Genomic DNA, 23,769 nt, shown 5'->3' on the forward strand with positions numbered 1-23,769 from the left:
AAAGTCTGCTGCTGTCTCCCACTTTAACAGAGGGAAAGCAACTCATCTCCACATATATGTCATGCTGAAGCTTTAACAAGCATCTCTTTAGGCTTTGCAACCTGGCTACAGTCAATCAGTGTGGGACCATTTCGGAATGATAAAATGTCCACAAAATGGGGGAAAGATAAAGATAAAAAAAAAGAGGGCAGGTTATTTACGAGAGAGGGGTGAAGGGACGAGCATAACAGAGGCGCCGGACATGACAGTGGCCAGCTCATCTCCATGGTGTTGCTGTGGGAGACAGCAGAAGACGTCACTTGGAGAAACAGGGGACACAAAGGAGTAATACGACATGTGGAAGACTAAAAAAGGAGGGAAGGGAGCCTCGAAGAGACCTGTCTTTGCTGATACACACAGAGGAAAGTGTGCAAGAGAGATGGGTGACCATTTACTCTGGGTGTCAGGTAGATGGGCCACCAGATCTTAGACGAGGACTCCCAACATTTGAGTCTGCAAATGTTTGGCTTCAGTGACGCACTGACTGATTCAACACATGAGCCTCTAAGATGATCAAATGGGGTTTCATTAGGTGTCACAAGACTGCGGCACATATGTTAATTTATAGTCTTTGAAGTTAAAGTTCAACTTTAAAATCAACAAAAATTACCATCAGACATCAGTGATGGCAGAATATGTGGAAATCAGGACCTAAATTAAACATTTAAAGTCTGAATTTTAAAAAAATGGATAAGAAAGCAAAACTGCATTTACCACCATCTGGTTATAGTTAGCTGGTGACGTAGCTGCAAGTTTCACCGTGTAGCTAATTTACCTTTAAAAGTCACTTTGATGCTTCTCACTTAGTTTGTTGGACATCAGCTGAATCTCATCATAACAGAGGAAACTGTAATGCAAAACTACTTTCTATGCTAACTAGCCCAGATTAGCAGAACAACAGAACCAGATTTCTGGTTTAGGATTCTGGTTGAAGTGGAATTTGTGTGATTATGTGCAATTAAGCTGCATTTAAAGGTCATGTTTTATTCATATCATAATCATATACTGATCGTTTAATACATTTATGAGCTATATTAATTTACGAGTTCTGATGCTCAAGAAAGCTGAAACAGCACATTTACTGACATTTTACTGATCTTGTGACAACCTGATTTTTCTTTTCCCGAGGGAAGCTGGCAACTGAGGAAAAAATATAGGTCAATAAAACTTTATTTTCTTATATCTTTTACAGTTTGACTTAGTAGGCCTTAAAGACCTTACATTATTCAGTAAAAACCATAAATATGGGGAATGAAATAGTCATAATTTACATGCTTCTTCTGGTTGTTTCAGTGTGTTATAAGACTGGAATAGGTCCCAAAAGTAGCTTAAATCTAAAGGAAACACAAATTTTTAAAACACTGAAGGTACATCTGGATTTCTTCCAGTATTGCTATGACTGGTTTGAAGGAGAGAAAGGGAGGGAATACTACAAAATAAAAAATGAAAATATATGCAGCGATAAATATTCTTTAAAAAAAATGCTGTACAGTTTATCTCATGCTCTTGTTTTTCTGTGCTAAACAGCCAACATGCAGTAATCAATAAAATATTTTTAGGGTATTTCAAATTCTCCAGAAAATCTATGTTCACGTGGATAATTTGATTGAGAATTTGGTCTTCAGTTCATATACCACCAACCTGGTTTATTATTCTTTATTGCTTTTCCCAATCCCCCGTGTGACACCGATCCGCTCTGTCCTCGTGCCCTCCCTTCTTGTGATTTATTTGCCTTAGTTCCAATATTTGTCGGCAGTCTGTTTTCTTCCCCTTGTCTAAATGTCACCCCTTCTTCTAAGACAATATAGGGAGTGAGAGAGAAGGAGAACGAGAGGGCAAATGTGGGGGACATAGAGGAAAAGTAGGGGGGGAGAGCTGGACTCGTAAAATGAGCAACAAAGTTTGGGAAAATTACACATTAGGTAAGACACTTTCTCACATGCGTGTACATATATGTGGAACTGGAAGTGCTGCGTTTCAGTCACTGACAAGAGGATTTTGCAGAAAAGTTTATTGAAACAAACAGGTTGGAGTTGGAGTTCTCATAAGTTTCTCTGATATAAATCATATATATATGTTCATACATGTGTTCAGGCATGTATGCACACAACCACATTTGTGATTTCAGTCCAGGTACCAGCCCAGGCTCAGACTTTAGTTTTCATGCCAGATTAACACAATAGAGGGCATACTTACGCTTGTAATGCTTGCGTAGTAAAACAATGACCCTTTTCCAAACCCTCCTCCCTCTGTCAGCATCACTCCACACCCTGGATGTCCTCTCTCTCCCACCCTCACTCTCTACCTCCTTTATAACCCATCACTCCCAGCTCACTGCCCTCACTCATTCTTGCTTTTTCAACTCGCAATGGACACATTTGTTTTCCCGGGAAAGAACTAACCATAAGATGACACCGTGCTACTGTTTGCCTGACTAATAAAAAGTGACTTTTATTAGTGTTTCTGGATTTTAGGTTCTTGTTTTTTGCGGTGAATTCAGTTAATCTGGGACTGAAATCGGACATATGGACGTCTTTTTGTGCATCAAGGATGAGTTTGTGAAACAGTCATGTAAGTATGCTTTTATTGGCAACAATAGAGAGAAGCTGAAGAGCAGCTTTGGTGAATAAAATTGTGATTCATTTTGAAATTCCAACCCGTTCTGTCCACTCAGTAACAAAAAGAAGAATAACTGGCTATCACAAAAATATCAACTGGTAAGAATCAATTTTAAAACTCTTGCAACCTGAAGGAAATTTCACGAGTATAAGGCAGTAATTTGTGGTTTTATTTGCTACAAAATGATAAACTGCATATACAGACTTAACTTCGAACACCAGTAACTTGCATAAACCTTATCATTAGAAAACTAATAAGGAAGTTATTGTTTACTTGACCAAAATACCATGCAGAGCATCTCTGCATTCATCATCAACCTGCTAACTTGTGATTTCAACAGATATGTGGGGATCATCCCCAGACTCTGGACTTTAAACTTAAACGGCAACGAACACACAGACGGACGGAGCGATCACTTCAGCTGTGGACCCAAAGACCCAGCCTGACGCACGGAGACGGACAGACAGACAGACAGTCTGATGCCAACTGTCTCCACTGTCAATCTCACGGCACCACTCCTCCTCCTGTTGCTATGGGCAACTCACCCCACCATGGCAACCAATTGGCTGTAAGTCTAGTGTGTGAAGGAGGATGAGAAAGAGGGAGTTTGTTTGTCATGCTATAACTTTTAAAAGGTGGTGACATGTCACTAAATCTCTTTCAGTCGCTCCCCTCTCTTTCTTTGTCTCGCTCCTGGTGACCTTTTCTCTTTTCTCTCTCTCCCTGCCTTCACTGTGCCCTCCGTGTCTTCTTTGCCTGTTTGTCTCCTTGTTTTCATCCTCTCTATTTGTTACCTTTTCATCTTTCTGTCACTCTTTTAAAGGCCCCAACCTTGTACTTAAATATGCATCTTCCCCCACGTACTTGCTGTGAATCACTCCTCCACCTTCCATTTTTATGTCCCAGCTCCCTGGCGAGGCTGCCCCGTTCCCGGCCTGTGTCTGGTGCTGCCCCATGTGCACGGCTGAGGGGGCTGACCCCAGGCCAGGTGGGGGTGTGCAGAGCACGGGGGGAGGTCATGGAGTCTGTACGCAAGGCAGCAGAGATGGTCATAGAAGAGGTATGAAGCATAACTTCTGAGTGATTTAAATAACAAGCACCATTATGTGTGGCAGAGATGGAAACTTTTACATTCCTGGTGTGTAACTCGCTGTCCAATTCAGTGCCAGCACCAGTTCAGGAATCGCCGCTGGAATTGTTCCATCACCCCACGTGGGATCAATGTATTTGGCAGAGTGATGAACCAAGGTAGACCCATTACTGGCATGAAGTTAGTGAATTTTCTGAAGAAACCTCGATTCACTGAGCAACATTTATAAATATTCTCTAAAAATAAAGTTGTGTCATGTCTCTGCTGTGGTTTCAGGCACTCGTGAGGCAGCCTTTGTGCACGCTCTGTCCTCAGCAGCTGTGGCGGTTGCGGTGACCCGAGCCTGCACCCGTGGGGAGCTGGAGAGGTGTGGCTGTGACAGGAAGGTCAGGGGGGTCAGCCCGGAGGGTGAGCTTTAACTCTATTCCATGAAAATATAGTGAGTAAATCGACTCTGACTCACACAGAGCATAGAAAGGCTGCTACAGTGCTGATTGTGGGTCTAAAGTATGCAGCAGTAATGTCAGCTGGTAGTTTCCCATCAGCTGTCACATGTAACACACCTGTGCTGTGAGACTGTAGCAGCTGCCCCCTGCCTCACATGACCCAGATGGGATTTTCCATTTAACATCTAACCATCTTTGACCTTACAAAATCGCAGTAACACAGATCATCTTAATCTAAGCCTCGTTCCACCACAGGTTTCCAGTGGTCAGGGTGCAGTGACAACCTGTCCTATGGTGTGGCTTTCTCTCAGACATTTGTGGATGAACCGGAGCGAGCCAAGGGGCTGTCAGCAGGCCGGCCGCTCATGAACCTCCACAACAACGAGGCGGGTCGAAAGGTTAGCAACATCACCAATGTCCTTACAGATTTCCAAATCCCTGTGTCAATTTACAGAATTTTTTTGTCCTTTATGATTATCTCCTCCTCAGGCCATCCTTCATAACATGCAGGTTGAGTGTAAATGTCACGGTGTGTCTGGGTCCTGTGAGCTGAGGACCTGCTGGAAGGTCATGCCCCCATTCAGGCGTGTGGGCGTTGTGCTCAAGGAACGTTTTGATGGAGCCACAGAGGTAACAGATGATACCTTCTGCTTGTTTTATCTTCCATAGCTTAATGGGTGAGCAGACGTCACAAGAGCTGAAGTAAATTATTTATCAGAAAAAAAACTACAATTTCCGCTGAAACATCTCGAAATGAACATGTTATGCTTTTTCAGCTCCATGTTTGTATTTTTGGACCTTGCTACAGTAGTTTTATATGATTCACATCTCAAAATAAATCTTTATTTATCTTGTTGATTGTTGCAAGCCCTCAGCTCATCATCTCATGAAATATGGGGGTTAAAAGCAATTTAACTTCCCTCCTCTTAAATCAGTTTTTTTTCTGATTGGCTGCTCCTTGCAAACAGAAGGTTTAAACATCAAGTTGTGGGGCTACTTTCCTGAAAGCCAGAGCTGTGTGCTCGGGATTACCATATTAACCTTGTAACACCAAGTGCCTCAAATTTTTGAGTTTTAGAGATCTGTCGATCATCAGTGTGATTTTTGTCCCCACGAAAACTAAATAATTCGGGCACAATACATTTTTATGTAGTAAATTGCAAAAAAAATAAAAATAATGCCAATGTATCAAATATGAGTCATTTTTTAAAATTTGTCAGAATGTTCAATAAGCACTCCATTTTTAGAAAAATTAATTTCCTGGCAATTATTTCATGGTTCAGGCTTTAAAGGGTTAAGGATATTATCTTTGACATCAGAAGTAGCCAAGAGAAGGAAAACAGTCTAAAATAAGCTGTGAGCTTTTGGATCACTTCTGCATAAGCTGACCACATATTTTAAAAACGTTGACCGTGTTTAGTAGTCAGTATTATTACAGTATACATTACTGTGTTTTAATGTCACAATCCTCCCAGGTCCGCCTGACACGTATAGGCTCCAGGACAGCCTTGCTCCCCCGAGACTCACAGGTCAAACCCCCTGCTGCCAGAGATCTTGTGTATCTTGCACCCTCCCCAGATTTCTGCCGTCTCGACCCTGAAAATGGTATTCCTGGGACTGCAGGTAGAAGATGTAACGGTAAGATCACCAGGACCACGTCACAGGAAAATAATTCGCATAATCCAACTTACCACTCATATCAATTTAGAAAGTGATGTTGCAATGTTTTGAACCAACCCCCCTCCCCCCAGGAACGTCTCGGCTGGCACCAGATGGTTGCGAGCTGGTGTGTTGCGGGCCAGGCTACAAAGCAGGCCGGGCTGAGGTGGTGCAGCGCTGCTCCTGCAAGTTTTCCTGGTGCTGCTCGGTGCGTTGCCAGCAGTGCAAGAATACGGTCACCATTCATACCTGTAGAGTGTAAGAAGTCCTAACAAGGCCTGACCAAATGAGCCCAGATCCTAACCAACCACCAGACAGACACCGCTGGACACAGCGCGGGTTAACTTTGACACCAAATTATCGTAATTATTGTCCAAAGCAGCCTTTCTTTGTCCACGTTTTCCCTTAGAGAAGTGAAACTGCAGTTTGGTTTGATTGTTTTCTTGTAAAAGCTGCAAAATTAGAACTAATGTAAAGACAAAGCTCCATCGGGAAGTACAAAAAAAAAAAAAAGTCTGCTCAGCTTTTAAACTGCTCAAAATATTAAGACAGACAAACTGACAGGCACAGACATGCATACAGGTGTAGGCATGAACACACACAAACACAGCAGTTAATCACACGCTGAACTGACAAAGCTTTTAAAGCAGAGCTTAACCCGAACTAACTCTCAAACACTGAAGATTTCTTTTATCTTGTATTCTGTTATAGGCTAGCACGTCTTTGGACTTGTACTGTATTTATGTCTTCTTTTTGATTCTGGTTTATTTATTTGTATATCAGAGTCTTTGCTGCACTTACTTCCATGTCTTGTGTTTTTGTCCCTCGTCCTTGTATGAAACTGTTCTGTTTCCTGCACAATCAGTGCGTTTAGGTCTTTTTGGGTTTCTAATAAATAGAGTAGTTTATTAAAAAAAAAATACCAAAGTGTTTCTTTATTGAATGGTACCCTGTGAGACTGTTTGGAACAGAAGTTGTAGTTGCAGGTCCCTGTACATGTTTAGTTTTGCATGACTATACCATTGATTGATTTATTATTTAAAACCTACAGTGAAACTCAATAACTGTCAGACTGTCATTGCTAGTAGACTTTATATAAAAAAAAAGAGATCTCACTCATTGATTTGTGGAGTCCTCTTACATCATGTGACTCTCAAACCCTGCCCACTTAAAGCAACTTTTCAATCACAAAGCCTCGCCCTAAAAAATGCGCAGCTTAATCATGTTTTTAATCTAATAGGAGCCATAATTTACACAATAAGTATCATGTTGTTTTCTGTAAGACTTGAAACCAGCGACCGAGCTCATAAACTCATCAGGAAAGTGGTTATTGACGTCATAGATCAAGGGCGCTGTTTTCCTATTGACTTGTAAACAACTGAACTTCTTTTTGCAGTCAGAGAAATCACCACCTACCTGGCGTCATGTTAACAATCCTTTAATCCTTATCTGGATTGGCTGCATGGCTCAAGTCCTCCAAATCCATTTAAGATGCTTTGTCATTTCGACCTGAAACAGGCCGTTCATACTCGAAAATCCTCCAATGTGGCTGAATTCAAACAATTCTGCTGTGAAGAGTGGGACAATATTCCTCCTCATCAATGTGAAAGACTGATTGCCATATATCAAAAACGCTTGATTGCAATTCTAGCTGCCGAGGGTGACACAACCAGTTACTAGGTTTAGGGGGCAGTTACTTTTTTCAAATAAGACCAGGTAGGTTTGGAGGGATCTTTTTTTTCACTTCACTGGATACCTTACGCTTCCTCAACTGATCATGCTGCAGCTTTTAAGAAGATCTAAAAATAAACAACAAAATGCATAAAATTACGAAGCTCATTATGCTCTGGTAGAGCAAGTGTGTGTGTACAACAGAGACAGGGGGAGCATGTGAGAGAAGCATACTCAGGCCCAGATCATTAAGTGCAGAGGCAAGTGTGACTTGTGTGATCACACCCTTAAACTCTGTAATACTTTCGAATTCAGTCTTTTGCCTTCAAACACACAAAACAACGATTACATTTCATTTGAGCTCAACCATTTTATTAAAAATATCCTGTGATTACAAACACCCAGAAATTGACTAGAAAAAGTTCATCTTCTCAAGAGCCATTAAAAATATTACAACTTGAATCTTCTCATCATTCGCTCAAATGTTGGAGGTCTTGCAATTAAAAAAAAACAAACAAAAAACAACAACTCAAGTTTCAAAATGGGAAAAAAAAATAATTAAAAAAAATGCTAAAATTTTCCCAAAACAGCATTGTGAAATTACAATATACACAAGAAAGAAAACAGAAACTCATAAGTAACCTGGATAAGGGAACTTGGTGAAAACACTTTTCATCCCTGCAAGTCACCACTAGTTAGAAGAAAGTAACCGTTACAGACAACTGCTTTTGTTTGGAGTGACAGCAAATGTTTAGTTTTTTGACATTATTCAACTGAGGAAGGTCGGAAAAGAAAGCAAGTAGAGTACCACTTAACATCAAGTTGCCCCCTTAAACGTACTAATGTTAAATGTAACTGAAGTATTTCCCCTTTTATACTTCCCTATACTGAGTTTAAAGGACCCAGTAGGCCACAGTAAGTAAAACAGGAAGAGGCCAATGTCAAGTTTATAAATGAACATTTCTTTGGGGGAAAAAAAGAAAAGAAAAGAAAAAAAAAAAAAAACAGTGACAGGCAAGGGGGGGCCTGCCCCACCTGAATATTTATAGAGCGAACACTGCGATTTCTAAAGGTTTCAGAGAAGGACACAGGTGGTGCTTAAACTGCATTCACTGCACATCTGATACTTTGAATCCTCAGCCTGTTTCAGCTTTTATTTTGAAGGCACAATCAGTGTACGTGTGTACCGAAATACATTTCGATGCCACGGTACCGTCCCTTCCCCTTTGGTTTTGTCCTTTGTTTTTTGGGGGTTTTTTTTGTCAAAATGGCCACTAATCTTTATGATGTTTTCAATCATCCCACCTATTTTTTCTTTTTGCACCGTTTCGCATCTCGCGGTCAGCACTGTTCTATAGCAGAGCACACCTCTTCTTTGTTTTGGTCTCGGGGGGCTCCAAAGCTGCCAGTATGGCCTCGTCAAACACGTTTTTAAGTCCTCGCTGGTTAAAGAAGAAGAAGAGGAAAAGATGACGGAAGCATAACAGAAGGAAGCATAACTTTCTATTTCAAACAAATCTGTCACTTTTTAAATACGTTTTAAAAGTGTAGTGAGATTTTACATACCTGTGTGAGGGCAGAGCACTCCACGTATTTAACAGCCTTGAGCTCACGAGACAGCTTCTCGCCGCTCTCGGGTAATAAAGGGCGCTGTTTGTTCTTTGCCAGCTTCTCCACCGTGTTGCTGTCTTCCCGCAAGTCTACCTGTGTCCCCACTAACAGGAAAGGGGTGCTTGGGCAGTGGTGTGAAATCTCAGGGACCCACTGGATACAGACAAAAAGACAAAGTTTATCTTAGATACCCAATGAAATTTGCGACTATCAAAAGCTGGTATGCTTTTCCTTTAATCCAAATAGTTTTTCAGATAGTTTCTGATTCATACTTTTCATTTCATAGAAAATAATGTGTAATAAAATGTCTGGCATGTAAAACGGTGAGATTGTAGAGAAACTGAGGTAGCAGGAGGCTTATAAGAGAATAAGGATGACAATTAAAACAATTAAAATTCCAAGCAGTCCAAGCAGAAAGGACATCGGGACAGTGAAAACTTCACTATTTTGAGCAAGTGGCTCTTGAACGTGTGTCAAACTTAGAAAACTACAGCACTTTCTTCACTCTATTACAGACAAAATTATTTAAATATAAGCATTAGGCTAGCTAGAGAAAATGAACAGGAGATCTTTAAAAAGAATCATTATTTTTAGATCTATATGCTTACTGGCCACTTTATCAGATTCACCTTGCTAGTACCTGGTTGGACCCCCTTTTGCATTTGGAACTGCCTCAACTCCACATGCATCAAACATTCCTCAGAGATTTTAGTTCATATTGATATGACAGCATCACAGAGTTGCTGCAGTTTTAATGGCTGCACATCCATGATGTGAATCTCCCATTCCACCTCATCCCATAGGTGCTCTATTTGAGACCTAGTGACTGTGGAGCCCATTTGAGTACAGTCTACTCACTCTAGTGTTCAAGAAACCAGTTTGAGATGATTACAGCTTTGTGACACAGCACGTTATCCTGGTGGAGCAGCCATCAGAAGATGGGGACACTGCTTATATAAAGGGATGGAGACTGTGGTGTTTAACGAATGTTGTTGCAGAAATTGAAACTTGTCCAACCAGGCGACGTTTTTCCAACCTTCTGTTGTCCAATTTTGGTGAGCAGATGCAATCTGTAACCTCGGTTTCCTGTTCTTAGCTGACAGGGGTAGCACCCGGTGTGGTTTTCTGCTGCTGCTGCAGCCCATCTGCTTCAAGGTTCAACATGTTGTGCATTCAGAGATGCTCTTCTGTATACCTTTGTTGCAACAAGAGGTTATTTGCGTTCCCGTTGCCTTCCTGTCAGTGTGGTCATTCTCCTGTGACCTCTCGCATCAACACGGCATTTCCCCCCAGAGAACTGCTGCCAACTGAATATTTTCTCTTTTTCAGTCCATTCTCTATAAACTCTATAGATGGCTGTGTGTGGAAAATCTCAGTAGATCGTCAGTTTCTGAAATGCTCAGACCATGTTTGATGCCATTTAAATCCTTAACCTTTCCCCCCCCCCAAGTCTGATGCTCAGTTTCAACTTCAGCCAGTTATCTTGACCATGTCTAAATGCCTAAAGGTACTAAGTTGCTGCAACAGCTGCAACTGATTATAGATTATGAATAAAACAAAGTGGCCAGTGTAAGTCTGCCAACACATTTAACAAAAAATAGTCAACATCTCTGTTCCCAAAACAGTGAAAAAGAGATTTCAAAACTGACCTTCTCTTTGACATTTTCATATGACGAGGGCGAGACAACAGAGAAACATACAAGGAACACATCTGTCTGTGGATAACTGAGAGGACGCAGCCTGTCATAATCCTCCTGACCTGAGAGCAGCAATCAAAAGAGAAGCAGAACAAGGACATTTTTTTTTCCAAAGGTTTTAGACTGACAGAAATGAGAGAGAAAAAGTGAAACTGAGAGACTTTCGAGGACCAGCTTACCAGCTGTGTCAAAAAGGCCGAGCGTATACGGCTCTCCGCCGATCATCACTGTCACGGCGTAATTGTCAAAAACCTTTGAAAACACAAAAAAGAAGTAAGCAAAAAAGGGCGGTTAATGGTAGTGCAGCATTATAACCATGAATAATATAAGAAAACAGAAATTTTATAGGTGAGCATGTTTACAACAATATGGCTCGGTCTTTCTTAATTCCTCCTCCTACCGTAGGCACATATTCTGAGGGGAACTTGTTGGTTGTATAGGAGATCAGTAAGCACGTCTTTCCTACAGCCCCATCTCCTACTACTACACATTTTATCGTCTGCATCTACAAAGAAAAACAGAAAGTAGGAAACATGATAAGATGTTTGCCAGAAACAGCACACCAGACAGCTAGCCAGACTCTTAGAGAGGAAGTAATACACAAGCACTCTTAGTACTGTCTCTAGAATCATGCATGGGTTCACATACAGGCAGTGAAACAACATGGAAACAAACACACAAGCACTAACTGTGACAGACTCACAGAGACATGTGATGCATCTAACCAGCACATCTAAGCCTGGAATTAATATTTACATTCACTACTGAATAATCTGCACATTCTTTTGAAGATTAATCAATTATTGGTGAGTACAATATGAAAAGTCAAACAATTATAAACTTACAGACTGCATCCTCAGCGGAGGCCAATGGCCTACTTTGCAATTTTAAAGAAAACGATTAAACCTTTATGTTTTTCTGCCAATATTTTCCTGGAATTTGGCCTGGTGGAATTTGCACCCTCTTGCTGTCTGACAGAAAAGCAGAATGCAGCAATCACAAACCCTTCCTCCACCTTGGGTGGGGGTGCAAAACTGAAACCAGCAAACGCCCGACATGCCTTTCTGAGACGAAAGACATGTCAGGCAGTGGTTGAAAATAAAAAAATAATACATGGAAAGTCTGATCATTCATGGATTTGTCTCTAATCTTGTAACTGCAATGATTTATAGTGTAGATGTGGGAATGGACTGCATATAAAGATTACATAACTTTATATATGAAGTAATTATCTGTATGCAGCATCACAGGATTTTAGACATCAAACATGCAAATACTCGAAAATAAAGTATTAAGTATTATGTATTAAGTGTTAAAGTACTACTTTACCAAATAAAAACTGAAAGTTTTAAATAGCTCAACCTCTGTAACTCTGACAGTAAAATGCTTACACATTACATATTGCAACAGCAGCATTTCAATGGCCATTTTCATAGTTTTGATCCATTAAGCTCACACTGCTAACATATTTTGTCCTAAGATAAGCGATAACATTACAGTTGGGGCAGGGTATGTCTTTTTAGGACTAGTGGACAAAAAAAGTATCCATTATAGAATTTCAGCATCTTAATTCAAATGGCCTGAGCCAGAACTAGACCCTTGCGCCGATGCTGGGTTTTGTGTTCGGGCTTTTGAAAATCCAATCATAGGTCTATTTGGACAGGCTGGGGTGAGTCATATAAAGTAGCATAAAGGGTGAAAAAGTCCACACAGGTACTAAGCTGTAGTGTTGCAATGGATTAAACATAAAACGTTCACATCAAAGGGAACAAAGTTTGAATCCCATGTGAAGGTAATACTTAGTATTAACTTTTTTTTTTTTTTAGCTCAAATAAACTATTTGCATATTTAAACAGTGCCTGCTCATAGATTTCTTGGTGCCACACCTTCCTACAGTACATGTTAACTATTAAATTCATCCCACTTATTTAAAAGTCAAATTTACTAAACATTTCTGTTGCTACTTTAATGTGCAGCACCTAAAACGACTGCAACCCGATCCGCCCTTCATGACAATTATAATATTCAGTAAAAGTCGAATCAGTTTGAGACAAATGAATTAAACTTTTGTGGTGCTGCTGAATTATACCAAGGCGTTTTTATGTGACTTAGACCTCTAGTAATACGACTTTTATTCGGAGAACAAACCAATTAAGTTATTAGGCATAAAAGCATACAGAGAGAGCATTAGTCAGAGCCCGACAGCTTTATCAGTGATATATGCCACTCATCTATTGGTCCACATCTGTCATTACTGGCATTTATAACAGCTGATAAATGAGACTGAATAGAGCTTCACCTATCCACATAATGCACATAACCACACAACATATGTACAAATATGGATGGATTGTTTCTCTTTTACAATTGTTTTCTTTCTTGTTTCTGTCAGTGCTTTGTTACCACACTCCACATCCTGTTGCATCTTCCACAATAAAAGAAAAAACAGTAAAGAAGAGACAGCAAAAACATCGTTCAGTGGTTTTATCAGTGTTGACGCTGCACAGTTTGTCCACCATCGGGCCCTCTCCAACTTCCCTCTTTTTTTAAATTGCACTTCTATTATGTTAATAAGAACTCTACGCATGTAACTAAACTAAATAACTACACATAAGAAATGTTGGTCAAATTTGGTTGATATATTGGATTCTAAAATTGCCAAATATCAGTGTCGATCTTTAAAATCCTATATCAGTTGGGCCCTAGTCTTACTTGTAAAAACAAACAGAAACATTTGCAGTATGATGAACAATGCTAAAAAAAAAAATACAGAAAAAAATGTATTCCATCAAATAGTCTCTGATCAGATGAGACAAGATAAACTATTTATCCCCAAAACTGAGAAAATTGTTTGGCACAATCAAAACAGCCTAAATAAATAAGTAGAATAAACAAATGACAAACGATTTTGCAAAGTTAAAAACTACTTTGAAATAAAAATTAATGCAAAATTAGTCTAAATGAAACAAAAACATGAAGGATACGGCTGTATATAGATAGGTGTGAGTTCAAGCAGCGTGCATACCGTTTGGAGGTACTCCTATTTGGCTTGTTATTACATGTGCAAGCGAAAAATTAATGACAGTGAATAGCTTCCGCATAAGCTGCATAGCGAGGATGTTAAAGGAAAATGCCGCCTATTAGCAAAATGACATTTAGAAGCGGATACTGCAAACACTTCCGCTAAATAAGAGCTCCATCTGTTAATCTGTTATCTGAAAGTTTAACACCTGCAAATGAGATGTTTTAGCCAACATATAAAAAAAATAATCATTTAAGACTGAGTCTGACTGAATAAATTAAATCAGATTTGTGAACAGTGGACAAGCAGCGTGAAAATACTGTCACTGGTAGATTTCTTATTTAATTACAATGTACAGCGGGATCTAAATCGATCAAAATGAAAGTAATCACACTACCAAAGCTGACAAACAATCATGACAGCTTCATTAAAGAAATGTTTGTCCGCTCTGAATTAACCCTGATCGGTAGAAAACTTTAACCACCCCGCAGATTTAAAACATCTAGAAACAAATGTTTCATTTCTGTTAGACTGAACATTGTTAGAGGGACTCTCCTGCATGTGTCGCCTACTCTAATTAGCTACAAATAGTAGTTTTAAGCAGTTTTTGTAACTCTACTCACCGTTTTTCTTCCCACAGGTTAGGCGTTGGTTACATCCGGGTTTGAGGGTCGAATTACTTTGTGCGCAGGCGCATAGCAAACCGGGACCCAGTCCCGATTGTAGAATCGATACAAAAGAAAGAGCGTCGCCTGCTGCCCAAACTGCAACACATTTCTGTTTTTTTTCACATGGCAAAACAGCACATAAGGCATAAACAGTGTTTATACAAATCACATGAGCTTGACAGTGAATATTTTGTATGACCATCTTTATTATCCAACAAAGCCTGAACTGTCTATTGAAGCTTTCTTGTAAGATCTTTAAATAGTCTTCAGAAATAGCTCTTCAGGCTTTTTGAAGGTCAGTCGAAGCTCTTCTTCAGATGTTGACTGCCTTTTGTTTTGGATCTTTGTTTCTCTTCCTTAACAACAGCTTGTTGACAGCCATCCTTCCACTGAGGCCATTTCTGATGAGGCTTCAGTGAACAGTAGATGAAACAACAGATGCATCCCTTCAGCTGGATCCCCCCCCCCACACACACACACACACCTACCTATTTTTTAAGGAGATGATTTTCAGATTTTTTCAGTTTGTGCCAAGATCTATTAAGTTTTAACTAAGGACATAAAGTCTGTCAGTAAAGACTGATAGATTGATTGTAGATTCAGCTAAAGAAATGCGAGCAAACCATATGTTTTTCTAACATGGGGCTAGTAACAAAGTACCTAAACATACAATTTTAAAATGGTTCTTTGCTAAGTTGTGTGTTGTTCCTTCCTGGAGTTAGTTGATAAATGTTTAGGTACAAGAAATCGACTGCGAATTAGTAGGAAACCGATGTTTAAAGAAAAACTTCAGAAAGACTGGAAAGCTAAAAAGATAAGATAAGACTTTATTTATCTCAGAGTTGGAAAATTCCTTTAAATTGTAAGTTAAACACAATAAACGTATAACAAGTAGTCTAAGTAAGTACTATGGTACAGCTCAATAAAATATAAAACAACAAAAATAAAGTATAAAACTAAAATAAAATAATAATATATTTAAATGCATGTGTATCAGTTACCTGTAAACACCCCTAATCTGCAGAAAAAGTGCCAAAAATTGTCCTAGAAGCCTCTCCGGAAATGTGTTATTGTGAAAATATGCTAACCGGAAGTTAGCTTTGTTAGCTTTGATGCTAACTTGATAGCAGCGTTGCTTCCCTTTGTCAGAGGACTGACTTCCGTTTTTGTGTTTTCTCCAGGTTTCTGGAAATCGCTGTTTATTGAGACGCTACGATTTCTGCCTCCTTGTTAAGCAGTAGTAATTGTGCGTGGTTTTCGAGAGGGAGCTGGTAAAAGATCCCCCACTTCAGCTTAAATCGAGTTTGAGTTCATTTTCTATCAGCCTTTAAAAACTGTTTACCTTGCTAGCTGGCTCGAATCAGCCAGCTGAGAAATCACCTAGCATGTTTCGGTTCTTGAGTGACGTTGATGAAGATCCCTATATGATGTAAGTACTGACATTTCACACTTTTTTCTTTTGACACTGGTGTCTTTGTGTTCTATAAGTGATTGGTAGCTATATTGTGGATTGCTAAGTTTAAAAAATTTCCACTGTCCCTTGTAGCAGGTACCCTCCGTTACTCCTGCCAGCTGTGGGGGCCTACACTGGTCCACCATATTGGATAGACAATAACAAAAAGGTGTTAGCGTTCAACAGTATTTAGTTATAACCAGCCGGTCACTACATTTAGCAGTCAATTGCTCTCATTGGATTTCCACTGTTTCTTTAAACCTCTTGTTTTTTAGGTTTAAAAGTGCTCACTTTTGTAGTCTGGCAGGTTTACATTAGCGCATTTCCCGCTGGCAAATGGATGAAAAAAATCCGTAATCTCGCAGCCCTCAGTAAATACAGCATATATGCATTTTTGGTTTTTTATTTCAGACAAAAAAATCGAAATAACAGGTGCAAGTAAATCTTCTATTTCGGCTCATGTCTCACAAACAAACGATTTATTTTCAGAAAAGGCGCACTGCTTGATCAATTATGGAATATAACCGCGATTTTATTCTGATATTTAAACACACATAAATAAACTTAAAAAAACATCACAATGCAAAAGACTACTAGTGAAAATTTCTGAATGGCATATATTTGTACTTTACAATAATGCAAAATAAATCAAAATATTATTTGCAAATGAAAAATAGCTATTTTTTTCATCTAACTTTTCATACAGGTTTTATCAAAATGAAGGTGTACCACAAAAACAAAAGTATCAGTATAGTCTAACCCAAATAGTACATAATTCTAGATTTTCCAGATGGTACTCTAATTATAGCCAAGAAATCATTTTTGAATAAATATGTATGCATATTCTCTTTGCATTCATATCATTCTCAAGACCTACTGTCTTGCCAGTCTTGCATTCTTTACATTAGTGCATTTTTCCCTCAGGCAAATGGATGGAAATGGAAAATGCATAATATTTTGCTATTTTAATAAATGCAGTGTAAAAGCATTTTTATAATGGAAATTAAAAACAAAAAACAAAAACACCTTTGTAGGTGGAAATAAACTTTCTGTTTTGACTCATTTCCAATAGGCCTTTTATTAATAAAGATGCAATGATTGCATCTCAGCTCTTCATCACACTTATTTTCCATTTAACAGATAAACATCAGCTTTCTGTTACAACCACAGCACAATCTAACGACACAGATGCACAAAATGCAAATTTCAGTATTTGATTTGGGTCTTGATGTTATACAAGTCCATGTTTGGTGTGCCTCCAGGCTTACTGGATGTTTATTAAACTAATTCATTGGCAGTTGTTTTTGTCCTTTAATATCTTTTTTCTTCTTTTTTTAATCATTTGGTCTATTACATTTTAAATTGGCAAACACACTTTAAAGGAGCAACCAGACAGACACCAATTTTCAGCAACAATGCAGCCAGAGTCATAGAAAAATAACTAAATTGAGGGGCTTAAAGCAAGAACGGACAACATGAAGTGGGGACTAATTTTCGACAACTATTCGTTAACAACCAAACATCAAGGTGTGTCCTCACTTTAAAGCTGGTTGCTAGTGGGTATTCCAGGCTCTGGTTGTCGAGGTAACCCACTAAAGTATTTACTAACCTGCGATAATATCAATCATTGATATCCTGTGCTCTCATTGGAAGTCTCTCAAATCGCTCACCTGAAAGTTGAGAAAAGTTTGTGTCTTCCCACTTTATGCTGCCAAAGTTGTTGCTCGAAGAAAAAAGTTTCATTTTTAAAAAATAATGAAAGAAAAAGAAAAAACAGTAGCAAAATTTCATTGATATTCACTGGTCACTGGTTGGAAAATCACTTTAGCTACAAAACGATGTGTCAGTTGATTGACTTGCTTGTTGAAACAATATTCAGATTATGAAAATAATGAAAACAAAGGTGGCTGATAGCCTGGTTAATAAAGCAGGGTGCATGAGAGAAGAGTTCGCTGTGTGAATTTATTAATTTTTTTATATGTATACAAAATACACTATAATAGATTTTCTTACATTACTGGCTTTTCTTGTATTAAACCCCCATACTGAAGAAAATAATAAAGCAAAATAATGGTTGGCTAAACTGGGCTCACAAACCCAGTGGAACTTGAAACACTTTGCTGGAGTATTTGCTTTGTACTTGAAAGTTTACAGTTTTCCTCCTTGTGTCGTTTTCAGTTTACCTTCACCTATGTGAGTACAGTTCACACAGCTACACTCAGTTGATTCATACATGCGAAATCGAACACAAAAGTCTGATAAATGCTTTTGATTTCTTCCAGGGATCCGTTTGCAGCTCACAGGCAGCAGATGAGGAGTCTGTTTGGACCATTTGGGATGGAGCCTTTCCCTCTTGCTCCTCAGATGCAGCCACATCGTGCATCACGCAGACAGGTAACAGACTCTGTGCTGATAGATACTTTGTATGAGTTTTGTATGTCCAGATTGGCTTTTTGTTTACTGCCTTTTTTTAAATTTTAAGGTGTATATTTGTCTTTTAGGCTGGCCCTCTGGCTCCTTTTGGCATGATGGGAATGGTTAGTAACACCTTCTATGACCTCTTTTAACAACTGCAAACACGGTGCATGGTGACTTAATTTTCATTAAAGGAATTACAGAACTCTTAATTCTGTCACCAGCCTCATGATGATATTCTGACTGATGATTGATAGGCTCCAGTGTAATTATATTAGACTTCTTAATAGGTTAGATTGAGGTTTACATCCCCAAAACTCTGTAGCCCTGAACATTTCAAGGTATTACACAACGTAGGTGGTGCAAAGTTTAAGTTTATTGATTTGCTCAGATAAGAAAAAATAGCAGCAGTAATAATAGTTAATAATAGCTAATGAGTTGGCATCGAGTGTCCTGCTTCCTGTACCTTCTCATCAGGCAGCTCCTTCGCCAAGTATGTTCTCTCTAGAGAGAACCCACCGCAAGTCATCTCCTGCTGTGTCTGAACTTGCTTTTTCTGACTTTTTACAGAGTGTCAGTGTGAAACCAGCTCAATACAATATGGCAAAGCAAAATCTCTCAATAAAGTAAAAAAATATGCAAGGAAGGAGCTCGGTTAAATATAGAAAAGTAAAAAAGTAAACCTGAATAAAAATGCAACAAAATAAATAAAGGCACATTACCCAGATCTGTTATTACCTTAAACGAATCTTAAATCTTAAAAGAATGACTGCTGATTTAAAATAATAAAATAAGTTTTGTCATTTATTATATGGATTTTATGATTATGGTGGTTCAGCAGTTATCGCTGCTGCCATATAGCAATAAGCCACCAAGTTTAATCCTGCTGGCCATCTTTCTGTGTTGAGTTTGCATGTTCTCCTTAGCCTGGGTGCCCCAGCTTCTTCACACAGTCTACAGACATTCGTGTCAGTTATTTGTTTATCTTTGTTTGGCCTGTGCAGGGTGTATTTCATCTCCTCCCTGATGTCATCTGGGATCCTGGATTAAATAAAGGGTTAAAAAATTTAAGGGGATTGCTCAAAGAATGTTTTCTCCTACAAAACGTAACACTTTTGGGCGTTTTCCAACAACGGGAACTGCCGTCATAGAACATCTTTCAGTCTGTTTTTAGGATAGAAGTGCATACTCTAGGTTAGATATCTGAGTGGCCCAGTTAATTCAGGTGGCAGAGCAGGTCAGCCACTAATCAGAAGGTCGGTGGTTTGATCCCAGGCTGCCTCCTGGCTGCATGCCAAATATCCTTGGGCAAGATACTAACCCCATGTTTACCTACTGGTGGTGGTCAGAGGGCCCGGTGGCGCCAGTGTCCGGCAGCCTCGCCTCTGTCAGTGCACCCCAGGGCAGCTGTGGCTACAATGTAGCTTGCCATCACCAGTGTGTGAATGTGTGTGTGAATGGGTGAATGACTGAATGTAGTGTAAAGCGCTTTGGGGTCCTTAAGGACTAGAAAAGCGCTATACAAATGCAGGCCATTTACCATTTTAATTGGTTAATCTTGAAAACAAAACAAAACAACTGTCTACCAGTCAGAAACAGGAAGAAGAGTAGCTATCAACACTGTGAAATTCTCCAGTATTGGTGGACGCAACAGTGTCCACTGTTGTTATATTGTCAAAGGGTTCTAGACCACAGTGGAAAACAGAGAGGCTGAAAGGGCTGTTTATGGCGCTGTGCAGCACCTCATGGCTGCCACGAGCTCCTGCACTGGAAAAGTGGTTATTGACAACTGTGCACTCAACACACAATGTATGCTGCTTTTCTGCCTGTGGTTGGGGAATGCTCAAATGAGAAATGTAAAGATCCTCTTATTGCTTGCAGGGTGGAGGGTTCATGGATATGTTTGGCATGATGGGAGAAATGATGGGAAACGTGGTGAGTTGCTTTTCTTTCCAAATAAACAGAAAGGAATTACTGTCGTAAATTAAATGTGTGTCTCACTAGTTCTCCATCATTTCTATTTACTTTCCATTATTTTTCTTCTTCCAGGACAGAATGTCTGGTTCACCAAACTGTCAGACGTTTTCCTCCTCAACAGTGATCTCATATTCGTCAACAGACCCAGGGGCTCCTAAAGTTTATCAGCAGACCAGTGAAACAAGGACAGGCCCAGGGGGGGTAGGAATAACTCATATTAGTTCAAATATATACGAAGTTGTGGTCAGAGCCATGTAAGTAGACCTGCTCAGTGGCTGGGGCCTAATTAGTCTGCTGGCCTCATTAACACCAGTAAGTGTAGTGACTGTAAATAGATTATGTACAGTATAAATATCAGAGATGAACTTAAGTTCATTCCTTCCTGCCTGATTTTGTAATCTGAGGTATTTTTTGATTTGTTTGTTTTTTTTGTTTTTTCTTCCCCCAGATCCGTGAGACGCGGCAGTCGGTGAGGGACAGCGAGAGCGGCCTGGAGGGTCTTGCCATTGGCCACCACATTGGAGACCGTGCACACATAATGGCGCGTTCACGAAATCGCCGCACTGGAGACTGTGAAGAACGGCAAGACTACATTAACCTGGATGAGAGTGAGTCGACCCTGATTACAACACTAATCTTAGCTCAGGCTTCACCTACTATTCAAGCTAATTGGAATTGAATTTAAAAAGGGGGCAAAGGAGATGAATGAGGAGTTGTGACTTTGATGGTCTCGCTTCACACACGTGTGATTTCTTTTTTTTTCTTTTTGGCTCTTAACCCGGTGTTTGTTCCTGCTAGGTGAGGCTCCAGCATTTGACGAGGAGTGGAGAAGAGAAGCAGGAAGATACGCTCCCCCGAATGCTCGTGGGTTGGACTACGGCCGCGATCGGCGAGGAGGCGGCCAGCAGCTCGCTCTTACCGCTCCTCCCAGTTCAACGTCCCCACCAGGTCATCGGCACGAGTCCCCCAGACACCGTCAGCCCCAAACCCGCCCACGTTACGACTGGTGAGAAGGTAAGAGAGATGTCAGAGATCATTGTGCCACTATTATTATAATTGCTGTAATCTGTTGTGAGCTTATTAATTTCTGAATGTTATCAGACATAAAGTTAAATGGCCATATTTTACTCTTATAAATACTTTTTCGCAGTATATTGGTTTGCACAGTAAGAAATTATAAATGCTAAACGTTGTCACTGCTTTTTGATTTGCTTTTGTTCATTTGCACCTTGAATGCTAGGAGATTAAACAATGCCAGCTATTTTCCCTACATAGTTCTACAGAATGGTTTACTGCCCTTGTTTTAACACTTTTCTGAGACTGCTCTTCACACATGAGTACCTGCTGCAGTATCCTCCTGAACAATAGGTGCCATTACTCAGAGAAAACCTCCACAATACTCTTAGTATAGGAAGTGAAGAAGTTAGAGGTTTTTTTCCAAAGTCTTTTTTTTATTTTTCCAGAAAGTCTCCCTCTGTATAACCTTTGAATCTCGGAGCTTCTGTATTCATATATCATTAAAATGGCAGGGGCACCAGTTTAGCTCACTGGGATGAGCAGGCGACCATATGCCGCATCGCAGAGAGCGGCGGGCCTCACTGGCTTCCAGTGAAGTTAATTTTGAAATATTAATTATAACATATAAAACCTTATATGGCCAGGCTCCTGTATATGTAGAAGAGCTTCTGAAACCTTATAACAGCACATGGCCTGTCCAATCTATCTGATCATGTCTCATAATTTCATCGACTTAATTTCAGCAATACCCAAATAAACCTTCTTACCGTTAAAAAATAATTTAAAAATAAGGTTGTTTTCTTCTCTGTTTACTGTTTGCACCGCCACCGTAGCCTGATCATTTTCTTCTAGGAATTTTAAGTCCTTTAGGCTAATGCACAGCAGCCACAAAATCCCAGCACTGTGTTGGGGTCTCAGTGCTGTGCAAAGGTGTGAGCAAGCCTATTAGTAGTTGTGGGCCATAGATCACGCCTCAGTGATCTATGGCCCACAATATAGCTACCAATCACTCAGTTTAGTTTATCTAATGCACTTTTTTGGCATTGTGTGTTTGTCCCTCCAGGTGTTCCGTATAACAATGCGACCAGATTGAAGGAGTTGAGGATTTCCCCGATGCTGTGAACCACGATGAGGACGGGAAGTTGATGCCCGCCATAAATGTTTGATATGACTGGACTGTCTTTACATGAACAACATATTATACACACACACATACACACGCACACACACACACAATGGTTAGAGTTTAAATTCTTTACTCTTACACACACAGACACACTTACAAACGCCCCTGTGTAAACATGGGTATAACTACACTCACTTAATGTATAAATATATATAAACACTCATTCTCTAAACTTGACATGTGTCTTTGCCCACTGCACTAAAGTGCTACAGTATACAGTACATCTGCTGTACAATCCATTTTATGTTTGTGAAGACACTCGTGTGTCGGTGAATTGAATTGTATACTGATAACTAATTAATGTAATAAATAAAAAGTTCATTAAACATTGTTAGATAATTGCAAAGTGTGCCTCTGTTTTGATGTTTTGGGGTTGCATGTCTTAAATTATGGAGTGTTGTTTAAAGAGTTTTCCGATTCTGTATTTTTCCTTTTGTTTTTTAAACCCTTGCTTATTCATAAAATGTATTGACAGCTAAATAACGTGTTCATTTGTGTCAATGCAAGTCTACATACACATGCATGCACGCATTCATAGGTGTGCGCCCTCTTCATCTTCCCTGTGCCACCGTGTCTGCAGGTCATGTGATGTCCAGATGGCACGTTCAAGCGGGGCAGCCAATGAAAAACTTTCCTTTTCTCCAAACGCCCCATAGCTTCCCGTCTGCATTTTGCTCGTGCTGGCTGTATCTTTAATTACATCTAAGACTATTTTTAAATGCACATCCTCCCTCCGGCAGCGGCTGCTCCCGTCTACCTGTCTTCTTGTTTCCTTTAATCCCTATCATTAGATATCTAACGTTCCCCAACAAGGCGCCTTCTTTTCTGCTGTCTTTGCTAAGATGCATCCTCCTTGTGGTTGCTTTGTTGTCACATCTCCTGCCTGTCATCCACATGCACTTACTTCAGCTGTATCGCAGCGCTGCTTGGACCTGACAGGAAGCGCAAATGAACGTTTCATGTATCAGTTTGCTGGGACAATATTTTCATGTCACGAGTGCCTCTGTAGTTATCAGCAGTGAGCAGATGTGTACGCAGCACGTATGACAGGACTGCGTGGGTGTAAAGTAGCGGTGTATGTTAAATGCTCAGATGGTTACATTGTTTCCTGCACCCCTATTAATACACAAATCCACATTGCTTCAGCTCTTCTACTCAATTCCTCCTTCCTATCTCTTTTTCCTCTCTCCTTGCTTTGT

General features: G+C 39.8%; 3 protein-coding genes across 3 annotated transcripts; 2 read left to right on the forward strand and 1 right to left on the reverse strand.

Moving 5' to 3' along the window:
• The first annotated feature begins 1,634 nt into the window (after positions 1-1,634).
• wnt4b (wingless-type MMTV integration site family, member 4b) lies at positions 1,635-6,868 on the forward strand. The gene is made up of 10 exons (XM_040030072.1): positions 1,635-2,610; positions 2,714-2,756; positions 2,999-3,226; positions 3,565-3,718; positions 3,822-3,906; positions 4,025-4,156; positions 4,450-4,592; positions 4,684-4,824; positions 5,670-5,832; positions 5,946-6,868. Exons 3-10 carry the CDS (start codon positions 3,138-3,140, stop codon positions 6,113-6,115), a joined length of 1,077 nt encoding a protein of 358 aa, XP_039886006.1. The 5' UTR covers positions 1,635-2,610; positions 2,714-2,756; positions 2,999-3,137; the 3' UTR covers positions 6,116-6,868.
• Positions 6,869-7,874: 1,006 nt separating this feature from the next.
• On the reverse strand, positions 7,875-14,602 carry cdc42l (cell division cycle 42, like). The gene is made up of 6 exons (XM_040030074.1): positions 14,478-14,602; positions 11,233-11,337; positions 11,012-11,084; positions 10,785-10,894; positions 9,091-9,288; positions 7,875-8,966 (listed from the first exon to the last, which is right to left on the reverse strand). Exons 2-6 carry the CDS (start codon positions 11,335-11,337, stop codon positions 8,877-8,879), a joined length of 576 nt encoding a protein of 191 aa, XP_039886008.1. The 5' UTR covers positions 14,478-14,602; the 3' UTR covers positions 7,875-8,876.
• A 1,035-nt stretch (positions 14,603-15,637) lies between these two features.
• Positions 15,638-23,050, forward strand: mlf2 (myeloid leukemia factor 2). The gene is made up of 9 exons (XM_040030079.1): positions 15,638-15,951; positions 18,154-18,168; positions 18,258-18,369; positions 18,477-18,512; positions 20,272-20,325; positions 20,440-20,568; positions 20,816-20,975; positions 21,166-21,381; positions 22,448-23,050. The coding sequence occupies exons 1-8, from the start codon at positions 15,908-15,910 to the stop codon at positions 21,375-21,377; spliced, it is 762 nt and encodes a 253-aa protein (XP_039886013.1). The 5' UTR covers positions 15,638-15,907; the 3' UTR covers positions 21,378-21,381; positions 22,448-23,050.
• The last annotated feature ends 719 nt before the right edge of the window (positions 23,051-23,769 follow it).

The sequence above is a fragment of the Simochromis diagramma genome, unplaced genomic scaffold, assembly GCF_900408965.1.
Source record: "Simochromis diagramma unplaced genomic scaffold, fSimDia1.1 OVJJ01000361.1, whole genome shotgun sequence".
In the NCBI taxonomy this organism is placed as follows: domain Eukaryota; kingdom Metazoa; phylum Chordata; class Actinopteri; order Cichliformes; family Cichlidae; genus Simochromis; species Simochromis diagramma.

Excerpts from the sequence above, each read along its gene's own strand:
- wnt4b (XM_040030072.1), top strand. The coding sequence starts at position 3,138 with ATGCCAACTGTCTCCACTGTCAATCTCACGGCACCACTCCTCCTCCTG. Across the intron at positions 3,907-4,024 it reads TGGCAGAGTGATGAACCAAG|GCACTCGTGAGGCAGCCTTT; the intron begins GTAGACCCATTA and ends CTGTGGTTTCAG. Across the intron at positions 4,157-4,449 it reads CAGGGGGGTCAGCCCGGAGG|GTTTCCAGTGGTCAGGGTGC; the intron begins GTGAGCTTTAAC and ends GTTCCACCACAG.
- cdc42l (XM_040030074.1), bottom strand. The coding sequence starts at position 11,337 with ATGCAGACGATAAAATGTGTAGTAGTAGGAGATGGGGCTGTAGGAAAG. Across the intron at positions 9,289-10,784 it reads ATGAAAATGTCAAAGAGAAG|TGGGTCCCTGAGATTTCACA; the intron begins GTCAGTTTTGAA and ends GTCTGTATCCAG. Across the intron at positions 8,967-9,090 it reads AGTGCTCTGCCCTCACACAG|CGAGGACTTAAAAACGTGTT; the intron begins GTATGTAAAATC and ends TTCTTTAACCAG.
- mlf2 (XM_040030079.1), top strand. The coding sequence starts at position 15,908 with ATGTTTCGGTTCTTGAGTGACGTTGATGAAGATCCCTATATGAT. Across the intron at positions 18,513-20,271 it reads CTTTTGGCATGATGGGAATG|GGTGGAGGGTTCATGGATAT; the intron begins GTTAGTAACACC and ends TATTGCTTGCAG. Across the intron at positions 20,569-20,815 it reads CAAGGACAGGCCCAGGGGGG|ATCCGTGAGACGCGGCAGTC; the intron begins GTAGGAATAACT and ends TTCTTCCCCCAG.